The sequence below is a fragment of the Dasypus novemcinctus genome, chromosome 9 (assembly GCF_030445035.2).
Source record: "Dasypus novemcinctus isolate mDasNov1 chromosome 9, mDasNov1.1.hap2, whole genome shotgun sequence".
Taxonomy (NCBI): Eukaryota; Metazoa; Chordata; class Mammalia; order Cingulata; family Dasypodidae; genus Dasypus; species Dasypus novemcinctus.
In genome coordinates this window covers 30,489,662-30,511,511 of record NC_080681.1, presented here as the reverse complement: position 1 = coordinate 30,511,511, position 21,850 = coordinate 30,489,662, and the positions used below count along the sequence as shown (strand labels likewise).

The window sequence follows — 21,850 nt, the reverse complement described above, 5'->3', positions numbered from 1 at the left end:
TTCTCAGGAAAGCAACGGCGAGTAGGACGGTCGCCTCCGGCAGAGACACTGCTCCGGGCCGTGGAAACTCTGGCCTCGGAGAAAATTCCCTAACCAGGAAACTACGACCCGCGTTTGAAGTTAGTAAGCAGGACCCGGCAGAGGGACCCGGTCGGACACCCGGGGCCGTCCTTTCCCTTCCCGAGCCCGCCCCGCCCCGCACTGCGCCTGCGCGGGCGCCCCCCGGTGGCGGGCTGGCCGCGCTGCTCGGGCCCGGCGGCGGCGGCGGCGGCGGCGGCGGCGGAAGGGGAGGTGCCTCCCGAGGCCGCGGTGCGCGGCCATGGCGGAGCCGGTGCAGGAGGAGCTCTCGGCCCTGGCCGCGATTTTCTGCGGGCGGAATGAGTGGGAGGTGCTGAGCAGCTCAGGTGACTATCTCCGCGCCGGAAGGCCGCGGCGTGTCCGGCCACAGGACCCGGGGTGTTCCTGCCGTGGTGCTTTTCCTCTCACCACGGGCTCCCTGGGCCGGGCTTCCTCGCCGCCTCCTGCCCTTCTCCGTGGGGCGGAAAGGCGCCGAGGCCCACCCTCGGGGACCAGTTCAGTTGAATGATTGACACGCACGGGGACCGGAGATGTGTCGGAGCAGGCGGGGGTGTGAGGCGACCGCCTGAAAACGGGAATCGAGTGTCGCGCATGAACGGAGACTAAAACGCCAAGTCCCGCGCGGGCCTTTAACCCCTGCCCGCGTCTGCCGCAGCCCCCGCCGCCCTCTTTCCCGACCTCGTGTCATTCCCCGGCACGAGAGCTCCTGGACCTGCGCTTAAGCCCTGTGCCCTTGCACTGGAATGCTTTCCCAACGCTTTGTTTTTTTGTTTTTGTTTTTCCCCCTGAGGTACTACCAGGGCCGGGATTGAACCCGGGACCTCTTATATGGGAAGCCGGCGCTCAACCACTGAGCCACGTCGGCATCCTGAGTTGTTTTTTTCGCGCCTCCATGCGGGAAGCCGGCGCTCAACTGTTGGAGCCACGTGCGCTCTCCATCCCCACGCATTCCTGGCCAACTCTTACATATCCTGCAGATCTCGCCTTTAAAAAACGCCTATCCTGACACCCGTAGTTTAAATCTGATCCCCCGAATTGCATGATGTCTTTCCTTCGTAGAACTTACCCCACTTTTAACTGTATTTGGTTGTAAGTTGCTTAGCGGTGGGGACCCTGCCTCTTCAGTAATCACAAAACCCTTAGAACAGTGCCAGGCAGATGGTAGTTAGTCAGTAATGTTTGTTGAATATTTCTTGAATTAGGCCAACGTTCAACAACTTGAACCTTATCTCAGTTATGCTTCCAAATTGATTGTTTGTTTTTGCATACATTTTCTAACCCGCTGAAAGGTGGTTGCCAGTTACAGGCTCTTGGAGACTCCTCAGTTCATTCAGCTCACATTTATTGAATTCCATGCTTCCTGTAGACACTGACAGGGTTGCAAAGATGAGAAAGGCTTGCCATGTCCTCTAGGAGATGACAGTCTAGAGAGGCACTTTTAGTAGGTTTCAGTGAGCACTAAACTTATTTTGTCCTTGTCTGTGGCTTCAATTAAGAAAAAAACACAAAAAAACTACAAAACTGCGGTTTATGAAGCAGTGCAGTGATGCAATTAATTCTCAGTTTTCACTTAGCTTTCAAATACGGTATGTAAATTTTTTGGCATGGGATCTACCCTTCTAATTATGTTTCAGCTGCTATTAAAAATTGGCTTTCTGATCACAAATTGGTTGGCTTTTAAGAAGGTAGTCTAAAATGTTGTGAGAAAGCTGTCTAGGATGCAGATAGTTTCATGGTATCGATGTGGTGTGTTATTCACACAGAGTGGGCGTTGGCTCCTTTTCATTATTCCTCCTTGCATTCACCCTTCCACACACGTTCACTGAGCACTGTGTTCCAGGCACTCAGCCTGTAAGTGTAATGTAGCTGCTTTTTAGTGTCTAGCCTGTCTTACATCTTCTTGAAATAATTGCTTAAAATCTATATGAGAGGATATACTCATTTTTAGTGTTTTCTTGTCCCTCTTCTTTTTTTTTTCTTTTTTTAAAAATTAAAGTTAATAGATCACAAGGAATGTTACATTAAAAAAATACAAAACAAAAAACATAAGAGGTTCCCATATATCCCACTCCCCACCCCCACCACATCATTTGTCCCTCTTCTGATTGGGTATTGTTCCTAATTCTTCACCGTCTCATTCTCTGTCGCTTTATTGATAATTACTTCTGTTGGAGGCAGACTATTTAAAGAGATACCTGTTTTCCTAAATTCCTTTATTATATCTCAGTTGGGAATATCCTGGAGAAATGAGCCTGTGATTTTCTATCACACCTCAAAGAGGATGGTGTATAGTGGTCAGAGTTGTATTTAGTTGAGAATAAAGCACTGCCTACCAGAAAGAACCCAGAAAACTAAGCCTAGAAAGACAGAGCCGTTTCTTAATATCGAGGACACTGTGGACCCTTTATCTCCTGTTAAATTGAGCATGACTTTCAAGCCATGCCTCCTAATTAATTTAATTCAGTGTTCTGGCATCAGTAAGTAATTGAATTATAAAAGAATTCAGTGTAACAACTTAGGACATTTTGTTGCTGAAAGGTTCATTGGAGAGTAGAACAATTCAGTGACTGAAATGCGGATGTTTGATGTTCACAACTGGGAATTAAGGGTAAGATAAGGACATCTTTAACAAGCCAGAATAAACAGGTAGCAGGCTGTTGGCTACCACTCTCACCATCACTGTCAGGTTGGATTGGTACCAGAACACTCTTAGCAGTTGCTTCCTGGCTTTCCTCAGGTTAGCTTCTCCTTTTGCCCCTGGAATCAAATAGTGCTGAGGAATTGCACTTCTGGTGATGAGCTAGCCCAGGAAGGCTCAGGCTGCTAACGCCAGGGTCAACTATTAAGGCCATTAGTTCAAAGAGGCTGTATAATTGTATTCAGTTTAGATGGTGTGGCAGTCTCAAATTCTTTTGTGAATCCCTAGAAGAGGATTAATCCATTCCTGTGGATGTAAGACCATTTTGACTAGATTACGCCAGTGAGGCATGACTTGAGTCTTCGCCCTCTTGCTGGGTCTGATAAATGCGCAGACACAGAAAAAGTTGCCATATTTGATCCTATCACATAAGAGAGGACTAGTGGATCGCTTAAGCATGAAGTCTCCAAGAGGCTGGGCCCACTGAGCAACTTAAGAGACAAGCCCTATGCCTGATAACTGATAACAGCTCCGGGCACTGGTCTTCAAGAGATGGTAGATTCTGGAGGGGGAGGCAGAAACCTCAGCAGAGATGGCAGCAGTTGTTGCCTTGTGGTAGCTGACTTTGGTGAGAGGGCATCTCTGAAGGTGCCTCAGTTTGGACTTCATATGACCATGGAACTGTAAGCTTTTACTCCAAATAAATTCCCTTTATAAAAGCCAATCCATTTTTAGTACTTTGCATCGGTAGCCCTTTGGCAAACTAAAACAGATGGGTTAATTTATGCTGAGAATTTCAGGGGATTTACCAACGTTTTGGCCTCTACAATGGTTAGAGTAAGATTATAGTAAGGGTACCAGGTGTAAGTACCAGGTGTAACTATATCTTATTGTATAAATTATTTAAGCTCTGTTTCCTGTTGATTCCTGCTTAACTCACCTCTATAAAACAGATTCAGCCTTAAGCTTTAATCCTAAAGGTGGGGACGGCTACTTTTAGCTTCATTTTTTTTTAGTATGTTTTTGGTTGTTGTTGTTAACCACATTTTAAACATAAAAATCTAGCCGAGACATAAAAATAAGCACTAGTGTAAGTGACCTTGCAGTGAGTCATATGGAAATAAGAGGGAAGAAAATCCTGTGTTCAGGAAATTTAGCAGAGTGTTGAAGCTTCCTAGTGGTTTTCTGCTGAAGTCCTACTTTGAGGAGGTATAAAAATTGCAAAAAGCCAAAGCAAATATAGGGAAAGTTAGCTGTATATGGTATGTAAAAATTTTTTTTGCCCCCCCCCCTTTTTTTTTTTACTTTTAACTTTATTTTTAAAGAGGTTTTAGATACAGAAGAGTAATATCAAAACTATAGGGGACTCTCTTATAACTTGCCCCTCCCCCTCTCACATTTTCCTCTATTAAAATCTTATATTGGTGTAGTACATTTGTTAAAATTGATGAACAAATATTGAAGCATTGCTACTAAGCATGGTCTATAGTTTATAGTTTACACTTTGGACCATTACAATTTTATAGGTTTTGTATAATGTGTAATGACCTGTATCTGTCATTGCAATATCATGTCTAAAATTCCATTGCCCCCAAAATGCCCCCATGTTCCACCTCTCCTTCCCTCTCCCACCCCTCAGAACCTCTGGTAACCACTCTCTTTATATTAATGTTATGAGTTCTTCTGTTACTAAAATAATAATGTCTACTTTGGTCCATGGTTGCATTCCCACCTTATGTTTGTTCATTTCTCAGCCTTGATGACTTTGGGATTGTGATGCCCACTCTGTTTTAGATTGAGAGAGGACTTAGATCTTGTAGGACAGATGGAAGAAACAGTATTGCTTGCAGTTGTAGATAACTCTTTGTTTTTTGGGATGAGTGTTGTCCATCATCATCATTTTGCTAATTGTCCTGGGTGAGTCAGATGAACTGAAGAGTTGGTGTTGCTACAACTCTGCTGAGATTCAGGGCTCAACTGGCATATGAATAGACCGAAGATTTAAAGTCTCTGGGATATATATTTAACGGATATAGTGCTAAGGGTAGAAGAATCATGTGTAGAGAAATTCTAAATGAGTCTAACTCTGTTACACTGGGGAAATAGGTTAACATATATTCCTAGGTAAGGCCCCATGAAGGGGTGCTGATTTCATGGAGTTGTGTGCCTCTCGTGTCCAGATGTCTCTAGAGCCCTCAGGACCACCCCTGCTTGAGGCACTGCTTACTGTGGCAGTCAGTGAGATTCTTCTGAGATTTGCATAAGCGTAACCTCTGGAATGACTTCCTGACTCCTTTTGAATTCTCTTAGCCATAAAAACTCATTTGTATTTAATATTTCCCCCTTTTGCTCAAGGTCTTTTTCCAAATGCATCGCTAGTTGGTACTTGGTAATAATCCCTCAGTGCCAGGGAGGTGCATCCCCAGAAATCATGTCCCATCCCGGGGAGAAGGTAGTGAGTTTTATATACTGAGTTTAGCTTAGAGAGGCTACATTTGAGTAACAAGGAGGTTTTCAGGAGGTAATTCTTAGGCAATAGATACTATTAGGCTAAGTTTCAATTTTACAAGAATAAGGTTCATAAGTATACCCATTTATACCAAGGGCTTGGCATATTGGTCTGTCTTCTTTAGGCACTGCTTATATACTCTAGAGTTTCTTGCCACTCCCCAGAGAAAGTAGCAGGACTCCCCAGCATGAACTTTTATTATTTTGTTGGTTATTGTGTGGGTCTTTACCCACTTAGATGACACCCCATAAACACATTCATATTCCATAAAGGCAAGCCCCAGGTGCACCCTTTCCTACACATCCCCCCACCACTGTAAATGATTTCTTAAGGAGCTCTATATGAATCGTGAAGAACCCATTCTCTTAAATTGTGTTTAATTACATTTTCTCTTTCAGTGTCTTCTGCCATTGGATAGCATTTCCTGATCTTATGTTGTGTATTGTAGACTATAGAGTGAAACACTAAAAACAACTTTAATGGGGAATTTTGGATACACTCAGTTTCTCTACTTTGAGTGTCTGTTGTAAATGTGGTTGGGAGCATATTTTCTTTCATGGGTTTATAAAGAAGAATAAGTCGTTTTATTTTTAGGATATTTTAAAAGATACTCAGACTACATAAAATCCTGCACAAAAAAACACAGGGGATTCCCACATGCCCCACTCCCCACACCTCCCACCTTTCCCCACACTAAGAACTTCCTTCATTAGTGTGGTACATTCATTGCAATTGATGAACACATTTTGGAGCATTGTAACACAGCATGGATTATAGTTCACACTGTAGTTCATACTCTCTCCACTCCATTCTGCAGGTTATGGCAGGACATATAATGTCCTGTATTTGCTTTGCTATGTCATTCAGGACAATTCCAAATCCTGAAAATGCTCCCATGTTAAACCTTTTTCCCTCTCCCTAATTCAGGAACTCCAGTGGCCATGGCTACTGTCTCCACATAACAATATAATTTCTTCCATTGCTAGAATCACAAGTCTATAGTAGAATACCAGTAAGTCTACTCTAGTCCATATTTTATTCCTCAACCCTGAGGATTCTGGGATGGTGATATCCACTCCACCTCTAATTGAGAAGGGGGGAAGAATAAGTTTTAATACCTACTTCAGTTTGTGTTTTAGTTAGTTATGAAGTCAGTGTAGTGACTTATAGAGTCTCTAAGTCAACTGCGTGACTTATAGAAAACAAACTAGGAAATAGGTATGTGAATTTTAACTAGAAGGCAGGACCTACATCTTTTGGTGGGGTCTTTAGAATAGATGAAAATAGATTTGAAACTTATAAAAATTTTAGTTTTCTAGGGCATTAGCTTTCTAGGGCATAGATATTTATTCAGTAGGCTGAGTTTGTGTGTTAGTTACTGACTAGAGTTTTGGGGCAGCAGAGATTAGCATTAGATTTAGAACAAATTATTTTTCTGTTTATCCACTCTGTTTCTAAGCTGTTAATAATCTTAAAGCAGATAGGGTCAATTTTGTTTTCTCTCTTAGAAAGAAAAAATATCAAGCTGATAGTACTTGTGTTACATGAAAAATTTTAAGGAGAAACAGTTTAACTGCATGTACAAACTAAGGCTGGTGAGAAATGGAAGGACAGGATATATGCTTCTGGAATTTTAGGGAGAAAATGAGTTTTTATATAATTTTACTGCCACATTAAATGTCAGTAGAATGGGAGTCTGTTAATGGTTTTTTCATTTTTGTATAAAGATAGCATCAATTTATGTAATTTTAGTTCGCATCTACTGTGTGTATGTGTGTGTGGTTTGTGTGTATGTGGGGGATGGAGGGGATGGAGGATTCACCGAGAAGACCAATTAGGAAGAATGTTAATCCTTTCCAATTCTTAAATAAATTAAAACAGACTTTCTTCTACGCATACACCTAATCATTTCATTTTCCAAGGCAACAGTCAGGACTTTGCTATTCTATTTGCCAGCTAGAACCAGACACTAACTGAGAGAGAAAAATGAAAACCGGTAAGGATTCAAGCGACTGGCTCGATAACCTTTCAAGATTTTTATCTCCCTGGACTCCCTATTTCTGTCACTTAGCTCATTGTAGCGAGAAGGCAGGCATTTATATGGCAGAGGGTGAAGAGCGCTGCCCGTTTCAGGGTCCTTGTCAGAAAGGGATTTTCATTAGAGGGGGAAAGGTCGCAGGCACAGGTACTGTATTAGTTTCCCATGGCTGCTGTAACAAATTGCCACAATTTTGGTAGCTTTGGTACAATTCTGGAGGTCAGAAGTCTGTAGTCAGTGTCACCACTGAAATCAAGGTGGCGGCAGAGTTGTGCTCCTGAAGACTCTAGGGGAGAATCTGCTTGCTTGTCTTTTCTGCCTTCCAGAGCTGCAATCCTTGCATTCCTTACGTAGCTCGTCGGCCCTTCCTCCAGCAGCATAGCATTGTGCCTCAGTGGCCACACTGCCTTCTTTGGTAAAATCTCCCTCTTAGAAGCACACTTGTGATTACATTTAGGGTCCACATGGATAATTCATGATGATCTTCCCATCTCAGTATCCTTCACTTCATCACATCTGCTAAGACTGTTTTGGGCATGTAAAGAAATATATTCACAGGGTCTGGGGATTAGGACATGGGTATTTTTTGGCATCATTATTCAGCCTGTCACAGGTACCAGGGATTTCTGCTTAGAAGCCAGCAGCATAATTCTAAGAGATGTATAACTGTACAATGCAAAAGTTTCTTGTAACCCATTATTTTTGGCCATTGTCTAAAAAGAAAATTGAGATATTCCAGTGGTGGAAAAATATTGTTAATTTGGTTCATCCACAAACATTCTGGGTATGAAAATGCCATCGGAGAAGTTCAGAGTACTAGGGGAGTCATAAAACAGGCTTTAGAGAGGCATCTTGGAGGTTAACAAAGATTCCACTAGGCAGCAAGTGGAGAGCTAAAGGCCTTGGCAGACAGATAGCAGGAGAAAGGAGATAGGAAATCATTGGCTATGTTCAGGGGACAGTGTAAAGGGGTTAGTTGAAGCAGGGAGTAAGAGGAAGGTGGAATGGTAGGTAGAGCATGTATTGTGGCTAGTGCCACGCACTGGATGGAGGAATTTGTAATACCTTTGCCAGTGGGGAGTTGTTTTGAGCAGTTTTTGTTTTTGCTTTTTACATGGTTAGGTGCCTATGGAAGCACAGTCTAGGACAGTGTCAGAGGATAGTTTTGTAAGGGGAGACAGGCTGTGAGGAGACCACTATTGCAGAAACCAGAGAAAGGCCTGAATTAGGCAGGTGGTAGTGTGAATTGAAAGGGGAGAAAGGTTGGAGAACTAATAGCCAGAGTTTGGCAATTGAACATGTAGTGAGTTCGAATTTGAGGAATTTGGAGTTGACCACTAGATGGCAGTAAAACACAAGCTATTTATTAGGGCTGCTGCCTTGACAGAGTTGCCTGAGAGGGGCTGTCCCTCACAGTAGAAACCTTTTAGAGGCCCACTGTGTGAGGAAGCTACCAGAGGGGAAGCACCTCCCAAACTCCTAGGGAGAGGGGAAAGGAAGGAGGGCTAGGGTGTCCAGGTATTGGAGAGTTAGCTTGGCAGAGAGCCTCTGGGCTAGAGAGCTCTGAGGCGTTAAAGCAATTTGGGGCCTTGTACATGCAGGATCTAATCTAACCAATTGAGAACAGATATGGTGTGAAGCTGGGTCAAGTTTCCTGGGGTATGCAAAGGAGGTTAACTCAATGGCTACAGAATTGCTTCTTTGGACTCTTTAATTGGATGTATAGGAATTTGAGTTTGGTGCTGGTGAGTTTTGCTAAAGGGCCAGGGCTGCTGTGAAGACAAAAACAACAGCACCACTACACAGAGGCCATCTTAGGTTCATTTATGTAACAGAATGCTAAGTACGAAGGAAGAAGGGGGAGAAAAAGTCAAAGGTGACTTGAAGTGATCAGGCCTGGATACCTGGAACAAGAAAATTATTGATGGGATCATACTTTAGAGAAGGCCTATACATTTAGGGTGTTGGGGAAAGAGGACAAAGTAGTGAAGGAATGATCAGAGAAGTAGGAAATGAACCAGGACAGTGTGGTGCTCTGCGAGATAGAGAATTTTGAGAAGGAGATTCATTTTCAGTGGATTCAGATGCTGTCGAAAGGTAGTACAAGAGAAAGGCCATTGAATGTGGCTATGTTGGGTATCCCCAAGACCATCCTTAGGCTCAGTAGTTTGCTGAAAAGACTGGCAGACTTTAGAAAAGCTGTTATATTCTTGGTTAGGGTTTACTAGCATGAAAGGAAACAGATTAACATTCAGCAAAGGGTAAAGGTACATAGGGCGTAGTCCAAGAGAAGCCGGATATAAGCTCCCAGGTTTCCTGTCCCAGTGGAGTAAGATGGATATGCTTAATTCTCCCAGCAACGATGTATGGCAACACATTGTAGTGCTGTCAACCAGGGACGCTCACCTGAGACTTTGTGTCCAGGTTTTTTATTGGGGGTCAGTCATGTAGACATGCAGCACTGGCCTGACTGACCTCAGCTGCTTGGACTGCCACTCCAGAGGAGTGAAGCAGGCATTTGCTGTCAATCACGTGGTTAGCAGAGACTATCTGATTTAACTGGCACTGTGTGGCTCAAGGACTCAGGCATACAAAGAAATTCACATCAGGCAGAATGTTTCAAGAGATAATCTTCCAGAAGTCAAGGGCCAGTACTGAAGACAGGTCTTTTTTGGGAATGTGCAGGGTCTGAGCATCCCAGACCTGCTGATGAGTTAATCCTTTATTGCACAGTGACAATTAGATGGTCACTGGTAACATTTGAGAAAGGTACTTCAGAGAGAAGTGATGGTAGAAGTTATAGTACAAGTAGTTAAGGAGATACTGGTTTATGGGAGAAGTGGATGCAGGGATTGAGAATTGTATTTCAAGAAAATTGATGATGAAAGGACAGAGTCAGATTGGTCTGTATTTTAAGGGAATTAGTAGCATTGGATTTTTTTAAAAAAGTAAATATTTTTGTGAAGGAAACAGTATAGAAGTAGGGATAGAAAGTACTAGCATGAGAGAAGTGATAATGATTGAAACACTGTCTTAGAAATGGTAAGGTAAGTTGTAGAAGGAAGACACTTCTATTTCAGAGATAATGAAAGTAGGGAGATAGTGTTAGTGAAAATAAAAATATTGTCAGGTGGTCAAGCAGTTCCTAAGCAGCAGTGACTGCTGCGGCTGCTGGGTTGGCCAGCACATGTCCACAGATTTGGCCAGTAAGGAGACTATGAGGCCAAATGGATTTAGACTTTATTACTCACAGCATAGCAGGCAGCATGAACACATGTTTGCATTGGTTCTCTGTGTCTTCCAAGTTCCATGGAGCAATGTTAGGTGGGTCCACGTGGATACCGCGCACACACCGTGGATCTGTCACAGCTGAGGAACTCTGAGCTTACAAAGCCCCCAGTCTTCTAAGGGGACAGTGAGCAATCCTGCCCAGCCTTTGTCCTGGAGGAATCTGTTATCTTTATTATATGAATCAGGAAACAAATCTGCCCTCTGACCTGGATCACTTGTACTAACTGTATCACACTAATGCAAAGTTTGATAATACAGTAGTGTATGGGAACTCTGTATTTTATACATGATTTTTCTGTAAACTTATGACTCCCCAATAAAAAAGGAAAAAAGTAATTTTAAAGAAGTATCCTTCCATCATATATTAACTACCTTGTCTTTTTTTTTAATTAATTTTTTTTTATTTTTAAAGAATCTTTAGGTTACATAAATGTTACATAGAAAATATAAGGGATTCCAATAATGCCCCACTCCCTCCCCCTCTCATACTTTCCCACATCAACAACATCCCTCATTAGTGTAATACATTTGTTACAGTTGATGAACACATACTGAAGCATTGCTATTGACTATGGATTACAGTTTACATTATAGTTTATACTCTGTCCTGCACAGTTTTGTAGGTTATGATGAAATATACAATGGCCTGTATCCGTGACTGCAGTGCAGTGTCATACAGGACAACTAATGTCCCGAAAATGCCCCCATATTATACATGTTCTTCCCTCTCCCATCCCTCAGAACCTCTGGTGGCCACTGTCTTCAAATCAATGATAAGAGTTCTTCCATTGCTAGAATAATAGTAAGTCCATAGTAGAATAACTAATCTTGAGGATTTTGAGGCCCATGGACAATTACCTCCTAACACACACATACACACATAAACATTTACATTTATATAAATTTATGTATATGCATATGTATTTAGAAATAGATTTTATTATTTAAAAATTTTTTACACTCCTCCATTCTCCCCATCTCCCTTTCCCTCAGTAACCTCTAATCTGCTTTCTGTCTCTGCAAATTTGCTATTTCTAGCCATCTCTGATATCATACAATTTTTTTTCTTATATGTCTTGCTTATTTCACGAGTAAAATGTTTTCACGTTTCTTCTGTGTTGCAGCCTATCTCATGACTTCATCTTTTCTTATGGCCAAATAATATTCCATTGTATGTATATATACCACATTTTGTTTTTCTACTCATTTGTTGATGGACATTTAGGTTGTTTCCGGCTTTTGGCTATTGTGAATAATGCTTCTATTATTCATATACAAATACACAAATATTCATATACATACACAAATATCTGTTCATGACCTTTATCTAGAAGTGCGTTTGTTAAGTCAAATGGCGATTCTGTATTTGACTTTTTGAGGAACTGCCATTTGCTTTCCACAATGGCTGCACCATTTTACATTCTGCCAACAAGCAATGCACTAGAGTTTCAGTTTCTCTGCATCCCCTCCAACACTTGTTATTTTTTGTTCTTTTAAGAAGAGTCATCCTTGGCAGATGTGAAGTGGTGTGTCATGTTTTTAATTTATATTTCCCTAATGGTTAATGATGTTGAGTATCAATAAGGAGATTTCAAAGTGTAGAAAGAAAAGTCGAAGAAGATCACTCTGGCTATGTCCACTTTTTCATGTTGTGAAATACTGGGTTGAGTCATTATGGCAGATCTGTGTCTTAAACATTTTTTCCTCAGAACCTGGTATAGTGCTTGAGCATAGTAGTACTCAGTGAATGCTTCCTGAATGATGAATGAATGAAGATCTTTAAATTTTATATATCTCCTCCTTGAGATGGGTATGGACTCCCAAGATGATTTCTGCAGTGTTTATTCAGTCCAAGCGTATGTTGTGTTGCAGGTCTATTTATAACATTTATTTCACATAGTGAAATGTGCTTATTTAACTGATGTATAGGGAACCTACTTTGATAATAAAATATTTTTTTAAAAGTATAAGTAACATTTATATTGGATGGAAGGAAAAAGAATTTTCCAAAACTAAGCATGGGTTGTAGAGAAATGTACTAAGTTAGATTTGGGAAATTTTTCTTTATACAGTACACATTTTACCTATGTAATACAAATTTAAGTTATCATTTTAATATGGTCTTTATAATGGTTATTACCTGTGTTTCTGAGTAGTGTCCTAAAAGGTAATGCCTTGCAGTTGGTATTGCAGATTCTATTAAAGAAAATCTCTTGTGTAACAGATGTGTTTGGTCCTGTGAGAATCAGTGTCTGTAACAACAGCTTTTATATAAATGGAGTCAGATGTCCAGGAAGCAATTTTAATGTTCTGTTAGGTTTTTAAAAATGGAGATGCATTCAAGTTTCAGTTGTTGAGGCTGTTGAGCAGCAATCCAGGTATGAAAATGAGAAAGATTTGACTGCCTTTCTTGTGAAGAACAGAACAAGGGCATGTGGAAACTGAAGTAGGGGTAGAGAGAGAGGCAAGTTAGCTTGAAAGAGATTCATTGGCACCCAGTTCTGTTCTCCTCTGCTCTTCTGATCTGTGCACTTCTGCCCCCTGCAGAATGAATCAGCCTGACGTTTTATCAACTTTTTGAAAAGTGGGGTGAAGTGGTGTGGAACACATCAGAGGGGTGAAGCAGAGCAAATCTGAAAGAGAGCAGAATATTTCATCTTATATCTTATGTGTGCTTCCCCCTCCTTCTGATGGAGCCAGAAGAGGCTCAATTGCTGTCCACTCATTTTTAATTCATCTTGTTCCCTTCGTGTTACCCTAATACTCATGCATTTGAAGTAAGATGAGCTCATTGAGACAGCACCTACTATTCATAGTCATCGGTTTCTCTGCAACCTCACAGCCACACAGGAGTCCAGGATTTCCTTTCACTTGGACTCCACAAAATTACCTTCATTGAATTTAGCATATCTTTTAAATGAATTGCTGCTTTTATATATACACTCTCCTGTTTCTTTACAAATTCATAGAGTTTATTAGTAGTTTTCACAATTATATCAACTAAGTCTGGGTAGAAATAATCGTGGATGGAAACCCTTCTTGGTGACTGTTAATAAAAATGAGGGGATAGCAAGTGTAAATAAATGCCAGTTAAGTCCTAGGTGTTGATGTGCATGAATGCACAAATGCATGAATACGTGAATGCATGTGTATGATTGGAGGAGATAATCTGTAAATCACAGCTTTCTTAGCATTATGTGCCATTTCATAAAATAACTCAAAGCTTTTACATGAAAAATAAATTGGCATTGGAAATGAAAATTTAACTTGTTAGTGTTCCATTCAAACTGAATTATGTACAGCTAATGATTATTTTTGGATGCCTTCCAGAGACAGATGGGACCGTATTCAGAATTCACACAAAAGCCAAAGGCCTTATGGATGCGGATATACCCTTAGAATTGGTGTTTCACTTACCAGTCACGTACCCTTTGTGTCTACCTGGTATCTCAATTAGCTCTGAACACCTGACCCGGGCCCAGTGTGTGGCTGTGAAAGAGAAGGCACTTGAGCAAGCAAAGAACTTGTTGTCAGAACCCATGGTTCATGAACTTGTTCTCTGGATTCAGCAGAACCTCAGACACATCCTCAATCAACCAGAAACAGGAAGTAGTAATGAAAGGTGTACTTTTTCAACACACACAGTTGTGGATGATGGATTGTGGCTAACCCTTTTGCATTTAGACCACATGCGAGCAAAGACTAAATATATCAAAACAGTGGAGAAGTGGGCTTCAGATTTGAGGCTGACTGGAAGACTGATGTTCGTGGGTAAAATAATACTGATTTTACTACAAGGTGACAGAAACAACATCAAGGTGCCAAAAAGTTAAATGTTGAATATGAATTTGCTGTTTTCTGCTTAAAATGGTGTGTCTTTAAGTGTGTTTTATAACAATGGGACAGATTAATCATTAAGATGTTTCTGCTTTCACTATTACCATGTTAATGGATCTTCATTTTCTTTCTAAAGAATGTCTTTTACTTCTAATTACAACTAAAAGCTTGCAAGTCTTGAAGAATAAATATAGGATTATATTTTAAATCATGCCGCTTAATGAAAGTGGCAAATTATAAAAATCTGGGGTAATAAACATGAGTGTTTATTTCTGTAATTAACTGTAAGCCTCAACTATAAATGTGCACTAAAAGTGCATATTAATGTATCTTTCCATGTTAAGCACAGCTAGGTTTATGTTTGGGGGTAATCTGTAAAATTTTTAACTTTGTGGCAGTTGAAAATGGTTTCTGACATTTTAATTTGTTATCTATGTTATCTGGAAAGAGGAGCTCATCTCTTATAACCAAGATTTATTGTTAGTAGAAGTAGAATCATCAGGACTGTCAGCTTGTCACCTCCTCCCTAACTTTTGCTTTCCAGCTGATTTGTCTCAGCAGTTGCTTTCAAAATCATCTGCCGATTTTTCAACTTCTCATTTTAAACTCATCTGACCTATTTTATGTGGGACCAGACAGGAAAACTGCTAATTATATTTTAAATCTTAAAAGAGTTACAAATCATTTAACAGGTTTTATGCTTTCAGATCGGTTGGGTCAAGAATAATTATAGTTTAATTTATTTAAAACAGATTGAACTTGTACAACCTGTAATCTTAAAGCTTTATAGAATAACGACCTAGCTTTTATATGTTGGGCTCTTATCACAAAACTAGCCTGATATTTGGTTAATGAAATTAATGCTGGGTTATAGCATGTAGGTGCAGAAAATGATTCAAATTTAATGCATATCTTGGGTTGGAGCCTGACAGAGGAACCATATATTTTAAGGTGATCTATAAAGGTTTTTAAAAAGTATTCCTATAAAATTTGATCCATTAGGGTAAAATACTGGCTGACAAAATAAAAGGGTGAAAATTAATTTACTTGCTCCTATTTCCCCTAAAGTCTTAGATTTTCCTTTAATTTACCTCAAGTATACTAGGCTAAGTGCAGCTATTTTGCAGATGTTTCTCAGACTGGAGCAAACAAGTGTTTATTCATGTAACTGGAACCCTTGCTAATATGGAGAAATTGTACTTTTCTCAGAAAATTTTTTTTTAAACTGTCTCTAAAGTGGCATTTTATGTAAATATCTCCATTAAATTTTTATGAGATTGTATATTAGGATTGAGAATATACAGGTATGTGTTTATAGATGTCATTACTTTGAAATGGTTAAGTGTTGAGTGCCTGTTGACCTCATTCAGATGCTTAATTAAAACTATGAATAACAACGGTAGCTAATACTACTAATGGTATTGGCATATACAGTGCTATATACCAGGTACTCCTCTAAGTGTTTTGCATGCAGTAAGCCATTTAATCATCACAACCTCTCCATGAGGTAACTGCTGTTACGATTCCCATTTTATGGAGAAGGTAACTGAGGAACACAAGGTTTATATAACCAGCCCAGTGTCAGAGCTGGTAGGTGTTCCAGTCCAGGCCCTGTGTAGTCTGTATCACTTTCTACTCCTGCATTCACCAGTACATTTTGCTGTCAAGTAGGTAGAAGCACTGTGTAACTAACTCTCTCTTAGTGCTTGATTCAGAAGGAGAGTACTCTTTATGCATGAAAACAAGCCTGCAGGTTTATAGCTTCTTTAAAACTACGACTTTGAGATTCAGAGTAAGATATGTATTTAACGTACTGATTTATCATTTAGGAATACCTGATTCTTCAGAAAACCTCCAAAGTAGATGTGGACTCAAGTGGAAAGAAATGCAAAGAGAAAATGATTAGCGTACTGTTTGAAACAAAAGTACAGACAGAACACAAAAGGTATAATTTAGTACTATTGCAGACGGAAAAGCAACTGAATCGATAATTACACTCTGACAGGTAGATCTAGGCATATTCATGAGTTTCTCCTGTATAATGCAGGTTTCTGGCATTTGAAGTCAAAGAGTATTCATCGCTGGATGAGTTACAAAAGGAATTCGAATCTGCAGGACTTAAGAAGATTTTCTCTGAATTTGTGTTTGGGCTGGCGAAATAAAATGGAAGATAGGAATCTTCTAATGAAACTGCAGAATTTTTCATATGTTGTGTTTTGTATTGGATTTTATGAGTAACTAATTGACAGAAGGGAACGATTTTTAAAGTTTCTTTAAAGCAAAACGATAGATACCATCATAACTTCTAATTCAGGAATAAAAGCCAAATCTGTTTCATGGAAAAATGAAGATTAAAACCCCACTATATTCTAATATTTGCCAGGAACACTTAGGTCCATTAGAATATTATTTGAAAGATAAATTTAAAAGCTGACAGTAAATGAGCCCTTGTTTTTATATGCAGGATTTGTTTGGAACTATGTAGTTATACTGGCTAATTTTCTTGTAATTAAATGATTTTTTAAAAAGATTTGTTTCCACATTTACCTAAAACATTTTTAGCATTTGATCACAGTTTTTCTCCATTCAGCTTATTATGTCTAATGTTTTAAGTTGAATGTTAAGAAAAATATAACACTGATTTCTTTTTGGAATTGCATAAATAGTTAGTTTGTTTAAATACAAATGAAAGAACTTCTATAGAACCTGATTTAAAATTGCTCTCTTTGGTGTCCCAGAATAGCATGGTACTTGCTAGCTCTAAGACTAGAGAGTTGATTTAAATTAAAATTTTTATTTGAAAATTTACTTTCTGGTTTTACATGGGAAGAAATGTTTTGTACAAAATGAATTTGACTTGTTGGATGAGGGAAATTATATTTTTTTCTTCATATGAAATTTGTTAAAGCATGATAATCTTAAGATGTATTTATTATGGCCTCAGGAGAGAAGATGCCATAAAATAAAAGCTTGTATTAAAATTAAAAAGAAAGTGCAAGTAGACATTTGTTTCTGAGAAAGGGTATTTGTGTGCATTAGGCGACAGGGGCTTCTGAAATAAGGTGCCAAGTGATAGAAGAAAGGATACGTGAATCCCACTCACAGAAGTCTATAAAGTCCAGTAATATAAATCTAAAATTATTACTGATGGGAGAGGTAAGTAAGGAAAACATCATGACATGTTGAGTACTGTATCTTGACAGAACTGTTCGGGGACCGTGCAGTTCAATCTGATTGTCTCATTTTCAGGCACTGTTGTAATTAAATTATACTTGTCTGTTGATCATTTTATGGGGCTCTATTAATGAGAGGTAATTTTCAGGTTTATATGATCTCATTCCAAGGTGTTTATGATTTTTTTCTGGAGAACTGGTAAATGTTGTTAGAACGTTCAATGGGAAGAACACATATGGCAAGGAGAAGCTACCCTACTGGCATGCAAAACTGAGAAAATAGGCTAGAAAATGTTGGGATGGTTACTTTTGCCCTTCATTTGATTTATTATAGTTTTAGGGAAAGTTAAATGTGAAAAAAAGAGAACAAGTTGAGAATATTGGTCTTAGAGTTGAGACAAATAGAGGGAATTCCTAAATAGCAGCAAATCTAGGAGGTTGGGTCTGATTTTTTTTCACAACAGAATTTCTCGTTCTCTTTATTTTACTTTAGTTTTTTTATTGGACAAGTTTACAGAAAAACCATGCAGAAAGTACAGAGTTCCCATATATCCCCCCATCCCCCCCCACATGCAGTTTTCTGTATTAATAATTTACATTAGTGTGGTACCTTTGTTAAAACTGATGAAACTATATTATTCTATTTACACTATTAACTTTAACCCAGTGATTACATTAAGGGTTACTCCGTACAGTTTATGTGTTTTTGTAAATGTGTATGTGTGTGGTAACTTATATACAACCTAAAATTTTGTTTCTTTTCCCTATTCGAATATACAATTCAGTGATGTTATTATATATTCAAAGTTATGCCTCCATCCCCACTAACCATTGCAAAAAACTTTGCCATCACACTAAACAGTACTCATTAAGTATTAACTCATTCACCACCCCACTCCCCATACTCTGTAATCTTCTATCACTGTGAATTTGCAAATTCTACTTATTTTGTATAATGGGGATCATAGAATATTTGTCCTTTTGTGTCTGGCTAATTTCACTCAACATGTTATTTTTACAGTTCATCCATGTTGTAGCATGCATCAGAACTTCATTCCTTTTACTGCCGAATAATATTCCATTGTATACATACGTCATATTTTGTTTTATCTGTTCATCTCTTGATGAACATTTGGTTTGCTTCCATCTTTTGGCAATTGTAATAATGCTATTCACAATGAACATTGGTGTGTAAAAGTTTTCTTTTGGGTATATACCTAGAAGTAGATCGTGTGGTAATTCTATACTTAACTTTCTGAGGAACTGCCAAGTTGTCTTCCACCATTTTATATCCCAAGAATGAATGGATTTTCTTATTTCTTCACAACCTTTCTAACACTTTAGATTTTCCATTTTTAAAATAGCGACCATCCTAGTAGGGATGAGATAGTATTTCCTTTTGGTTTTGACTTGTATTTCGCTGATGGGTAATGACTTTGAGCATCTTTTTATATGCATATTGGCCACTTGTTTATCTTTGAAGAAATACCTATTCAAGTCTTTTACCATTTTTTAAAAAATTCAGATCATGAGCCTTTTGGTTGTTGAGTAGTAGAAGTTCTTTATATATTCTGGATATTATACTCTTATCAGATATATGGTTTCCAAATATTTTCTTCCGTTCTGCAGGTGGTCTTTTTGCTTTCTTGATAAAGTTCTTTGATGGCCAAAGTTTTAAATGTCATGAAGTCCCATTTATTTTTTCTTTTGCTGCTTGTGCTTTTGCTCTAAAGTCTAAGAAACCACCACCTACCACAAGGTCCTGAAGATGTTTCCCTATGTTTTATTCTGCGAGTTTTGTAGTGTTTAGTTCTTATAATTAGGACTTTGATCCATTTTGAGTTAATTTTCTTATGTAATGTGAGGTAAGGTTCCACCTTTTTTTTTGAGGTACTGGGGTGGGAATTGCACCTGGGATCTTGTATGTGGGAAGTTGGTGCTCAACCACAGAGCTACATCAGTTCCCTGAGTTGATTTTTTTGTTTGTTTCCTTGTTTGTGTTTTTTGTTGTTTGTTGTTTTAAGGAGGTACCAGAGACCAAACCTGGGACCTCCCATGCGGGAAGTGGGCATTTAACCGCTTGAGACACATCCTCTCCCTTCACCTTCATTTTTACACACGGTTTTCTGGTTTTCCCAGCACTGTTTATTGAAAAGATTATTCTTTCCCCAGTGAGTGGACTTGGCACCTTTGTCAGAGATCAGTTGGCCAAAGCATCACTGCCATTTAACAAACTTTTCCATCAACCAAAATAGAAACCATGTTAAGCATTAACTCCCCATTTCCTACCCCCACTCCAGCCCTCAGTTACAGGAATTCTAGCTTCTGGTTCCCTATGAATTTGCTTATTCTAAACTCTAGATCATGTATTTTTTCTTTTGTGTCTGGCGTATTTCACTCAATATGATGTCTTTAAGGTTCATCCATGTTGTAGCATGTATCAAAACTTCATTTTTAAAACTGAATAATACTCCATTGTATGTATATACCAAATTTTATTTATTCATTCACCCATTTGTGGACATTTAGGTTGCTTCCATCTTTGGCATTTGTGAAAAATGCTTCATCAGTGTGAAAATACCTGTTTGAGTCCCTGCTTTTAATTCTTTTGGGTATATAACTAGAGGTGGGATTTCTGGGTCACTTAACTTTCTAAGAAATGCCAAACTATTTTCCACAGCGGCTGTACTATTTTACATTCCCACAACAATGAATGAGTGTTCCTATTTCTTCACATCCTCTCCAACACTTCTTGTTTTCTGTGTTTTTATTAATAGCTCTTCTAGTGGCTGTGAAATGGGATCTATTATAGTTTTGATTTGTGTTTGCTTAATGGCTAATGATGTTGAGTATCTTTTCATGGGCTTATTAGCAATTTGTTTGTTTTACTTGGAGAAATGATATTCAAGTGTTTTGCCCATTTTAAAATCAGGTTGTTTGACTTTTGTCCATTTTTAAGATTTCTTTATATATTCTCGTTATGAACCCTTATCAGCCGTGTGGTTTCCAAATATTTTCTCCTATTCTGGTTGTCTTTTTACTTTTATGATTAAGTTATTTGATGAACAAAATTTTAAAATTTGATGAAGTCACATTTTGTTTTTTCTTGTTGCTCATGCTTTTAGTGTAGTGTAAGAAGCAATTGCCTAAAACAGTGTCCTGAAGATGCTTCCCTATGTTTTTCTTCTATAAGTTTTATAGTTTTCAGTCTTATGTTTAGGTCTTGGGTCCATTCTGAGTTAATTTTTGTATACAGTGTGATGTAGCAGTCCATCTGCATTCTCTTATGTATGGATATCTAGTTTTTCCAGCACCATTTGTTGAAAATACAGTTCTTTCCCCATTGAGTGGACTTGGCTTCTTTAAATATTTAATCGTGGGAAGCAGACTTGGCCCAGTGGTTAGGAGGTCTGTCTACCACATGGGAGGTCCGTGGTTCAAACCCCGGGCCTCCTTGACCTGTGTGGAGCTGGCCCATGCACAGTGCTGATGCGCGCAAGGAGTGCCCTGCCATGCAGGGGTGTCCCCGCGTAGGGGAGCCCCACGCGCAAGGAGTGCGCCCCATAAGGAGAGCCGCCCAGCGTGAAAGAAAGTTCAGCCTGCCCAGGAATGGTGCTGCAACACGGAGAGCTGACGCCGGAAGATGCCACAACAAAAAGAAGCACAGATTCCTATGCTGCTGACAGCAACAAAAGTGGACAGGGGAGAGTGTGCAGCAAGTGGACACGGAGAGCAGACAACTGGGGTGGGGGGGAGGAAGGGGAGAGAAATAAATAATAAAAATAAATCTTAAAAAAAAAATTTAATTGCACTGCCTTCTTGATTCCATGGTTTCTAGTGAGAAATATGTACTTAATCTTATTTATTTAGAGAAGTTTTAGGGTAACAGAAAAATAATAAAATATAGACTTCCCATATACTACCCCATTATTAATACCTTACATTAGTATGATACATTTGTTATACTTGATGAAAGAACGTTTTTGTAAGTGTAGTGCTAATATCAGTCCATGGTTTGCATTAGATTTCAGTGTTTGTTGACACTTAATCTTACTGAGGATTCCTTGTACATAACATGTTTTTCTTTTGCAGCTTTCAAAGCACTCCTCCTCCTTGGCATTTGCAAGTTTGGGTGTGGTTCTCTTTGAGGTTATCCTGTTGGGGTTCTTTGGGACATATATTTATGTCTTTCATTAAATTTGAGAAGATTTCTGCTGTTGTTTCTTCAAATACTCCTTTTTCCTTTTCTCTCTCTCTTATTTTTCTGGATTCCCATAATGCGTATG

At 39.1% G+C, this 21,850-nt stretch overlaps 1 protein-coding gene across 1 annotated transcript; it reads left to right on the top strand.

The window, feature by feature from the left end:
* Positions 1-235: 235 nt before the first annotated feature.
* On the top strand, positions 236-21,365 carry RWDD3 (RWD domain containing 3). Its single transcript, XM_004471700.4, has 4 exons — positions 236-404; positions 13,885-14,372; positions 16,221-16,336; positions 16,439-21,365. Exons 1-4 carry the CDS (start codon positions 320-322, stop codon positions 16,551-16,553), a joined length of 804 nt encoding a protein of 267 aa, XP_004471757.1. The 5' UTR covers positions 236-319; the 3' UTR covers positions 16,554-21,365.
* The last annotated feature ends 485 nt before the right edge of the window (positions 21,366-21,850 follow it).

What these genes read in the sequence shown, in the direction of transcription:
- RWDD3 (XM_004471700.4), top strand. Translation starts at nt 320, where the DNA reads ATGGCGGAGCCGGTGCAGGAGGAGCTCTCGGCCCTGGCCGCGATTTTC. An exon ending in GTGACAGAAACAACATCAAG is followed by an intron (nt 14,373 to 16,220) that starts GTGCCAAAAAGT and finishes TTTATCATTTAG; the next exon opens with GAATACCTGATTCTTCAGAA. An exon ending in GTACAGACAGAACACAAAAG is followed by an intron (nt 16,337 to 16,438) that starts GTATAATTTAGT and finishes TGTATAATGCAG; the next exon opens with GTTTCTGGCATTTGAAGTCA.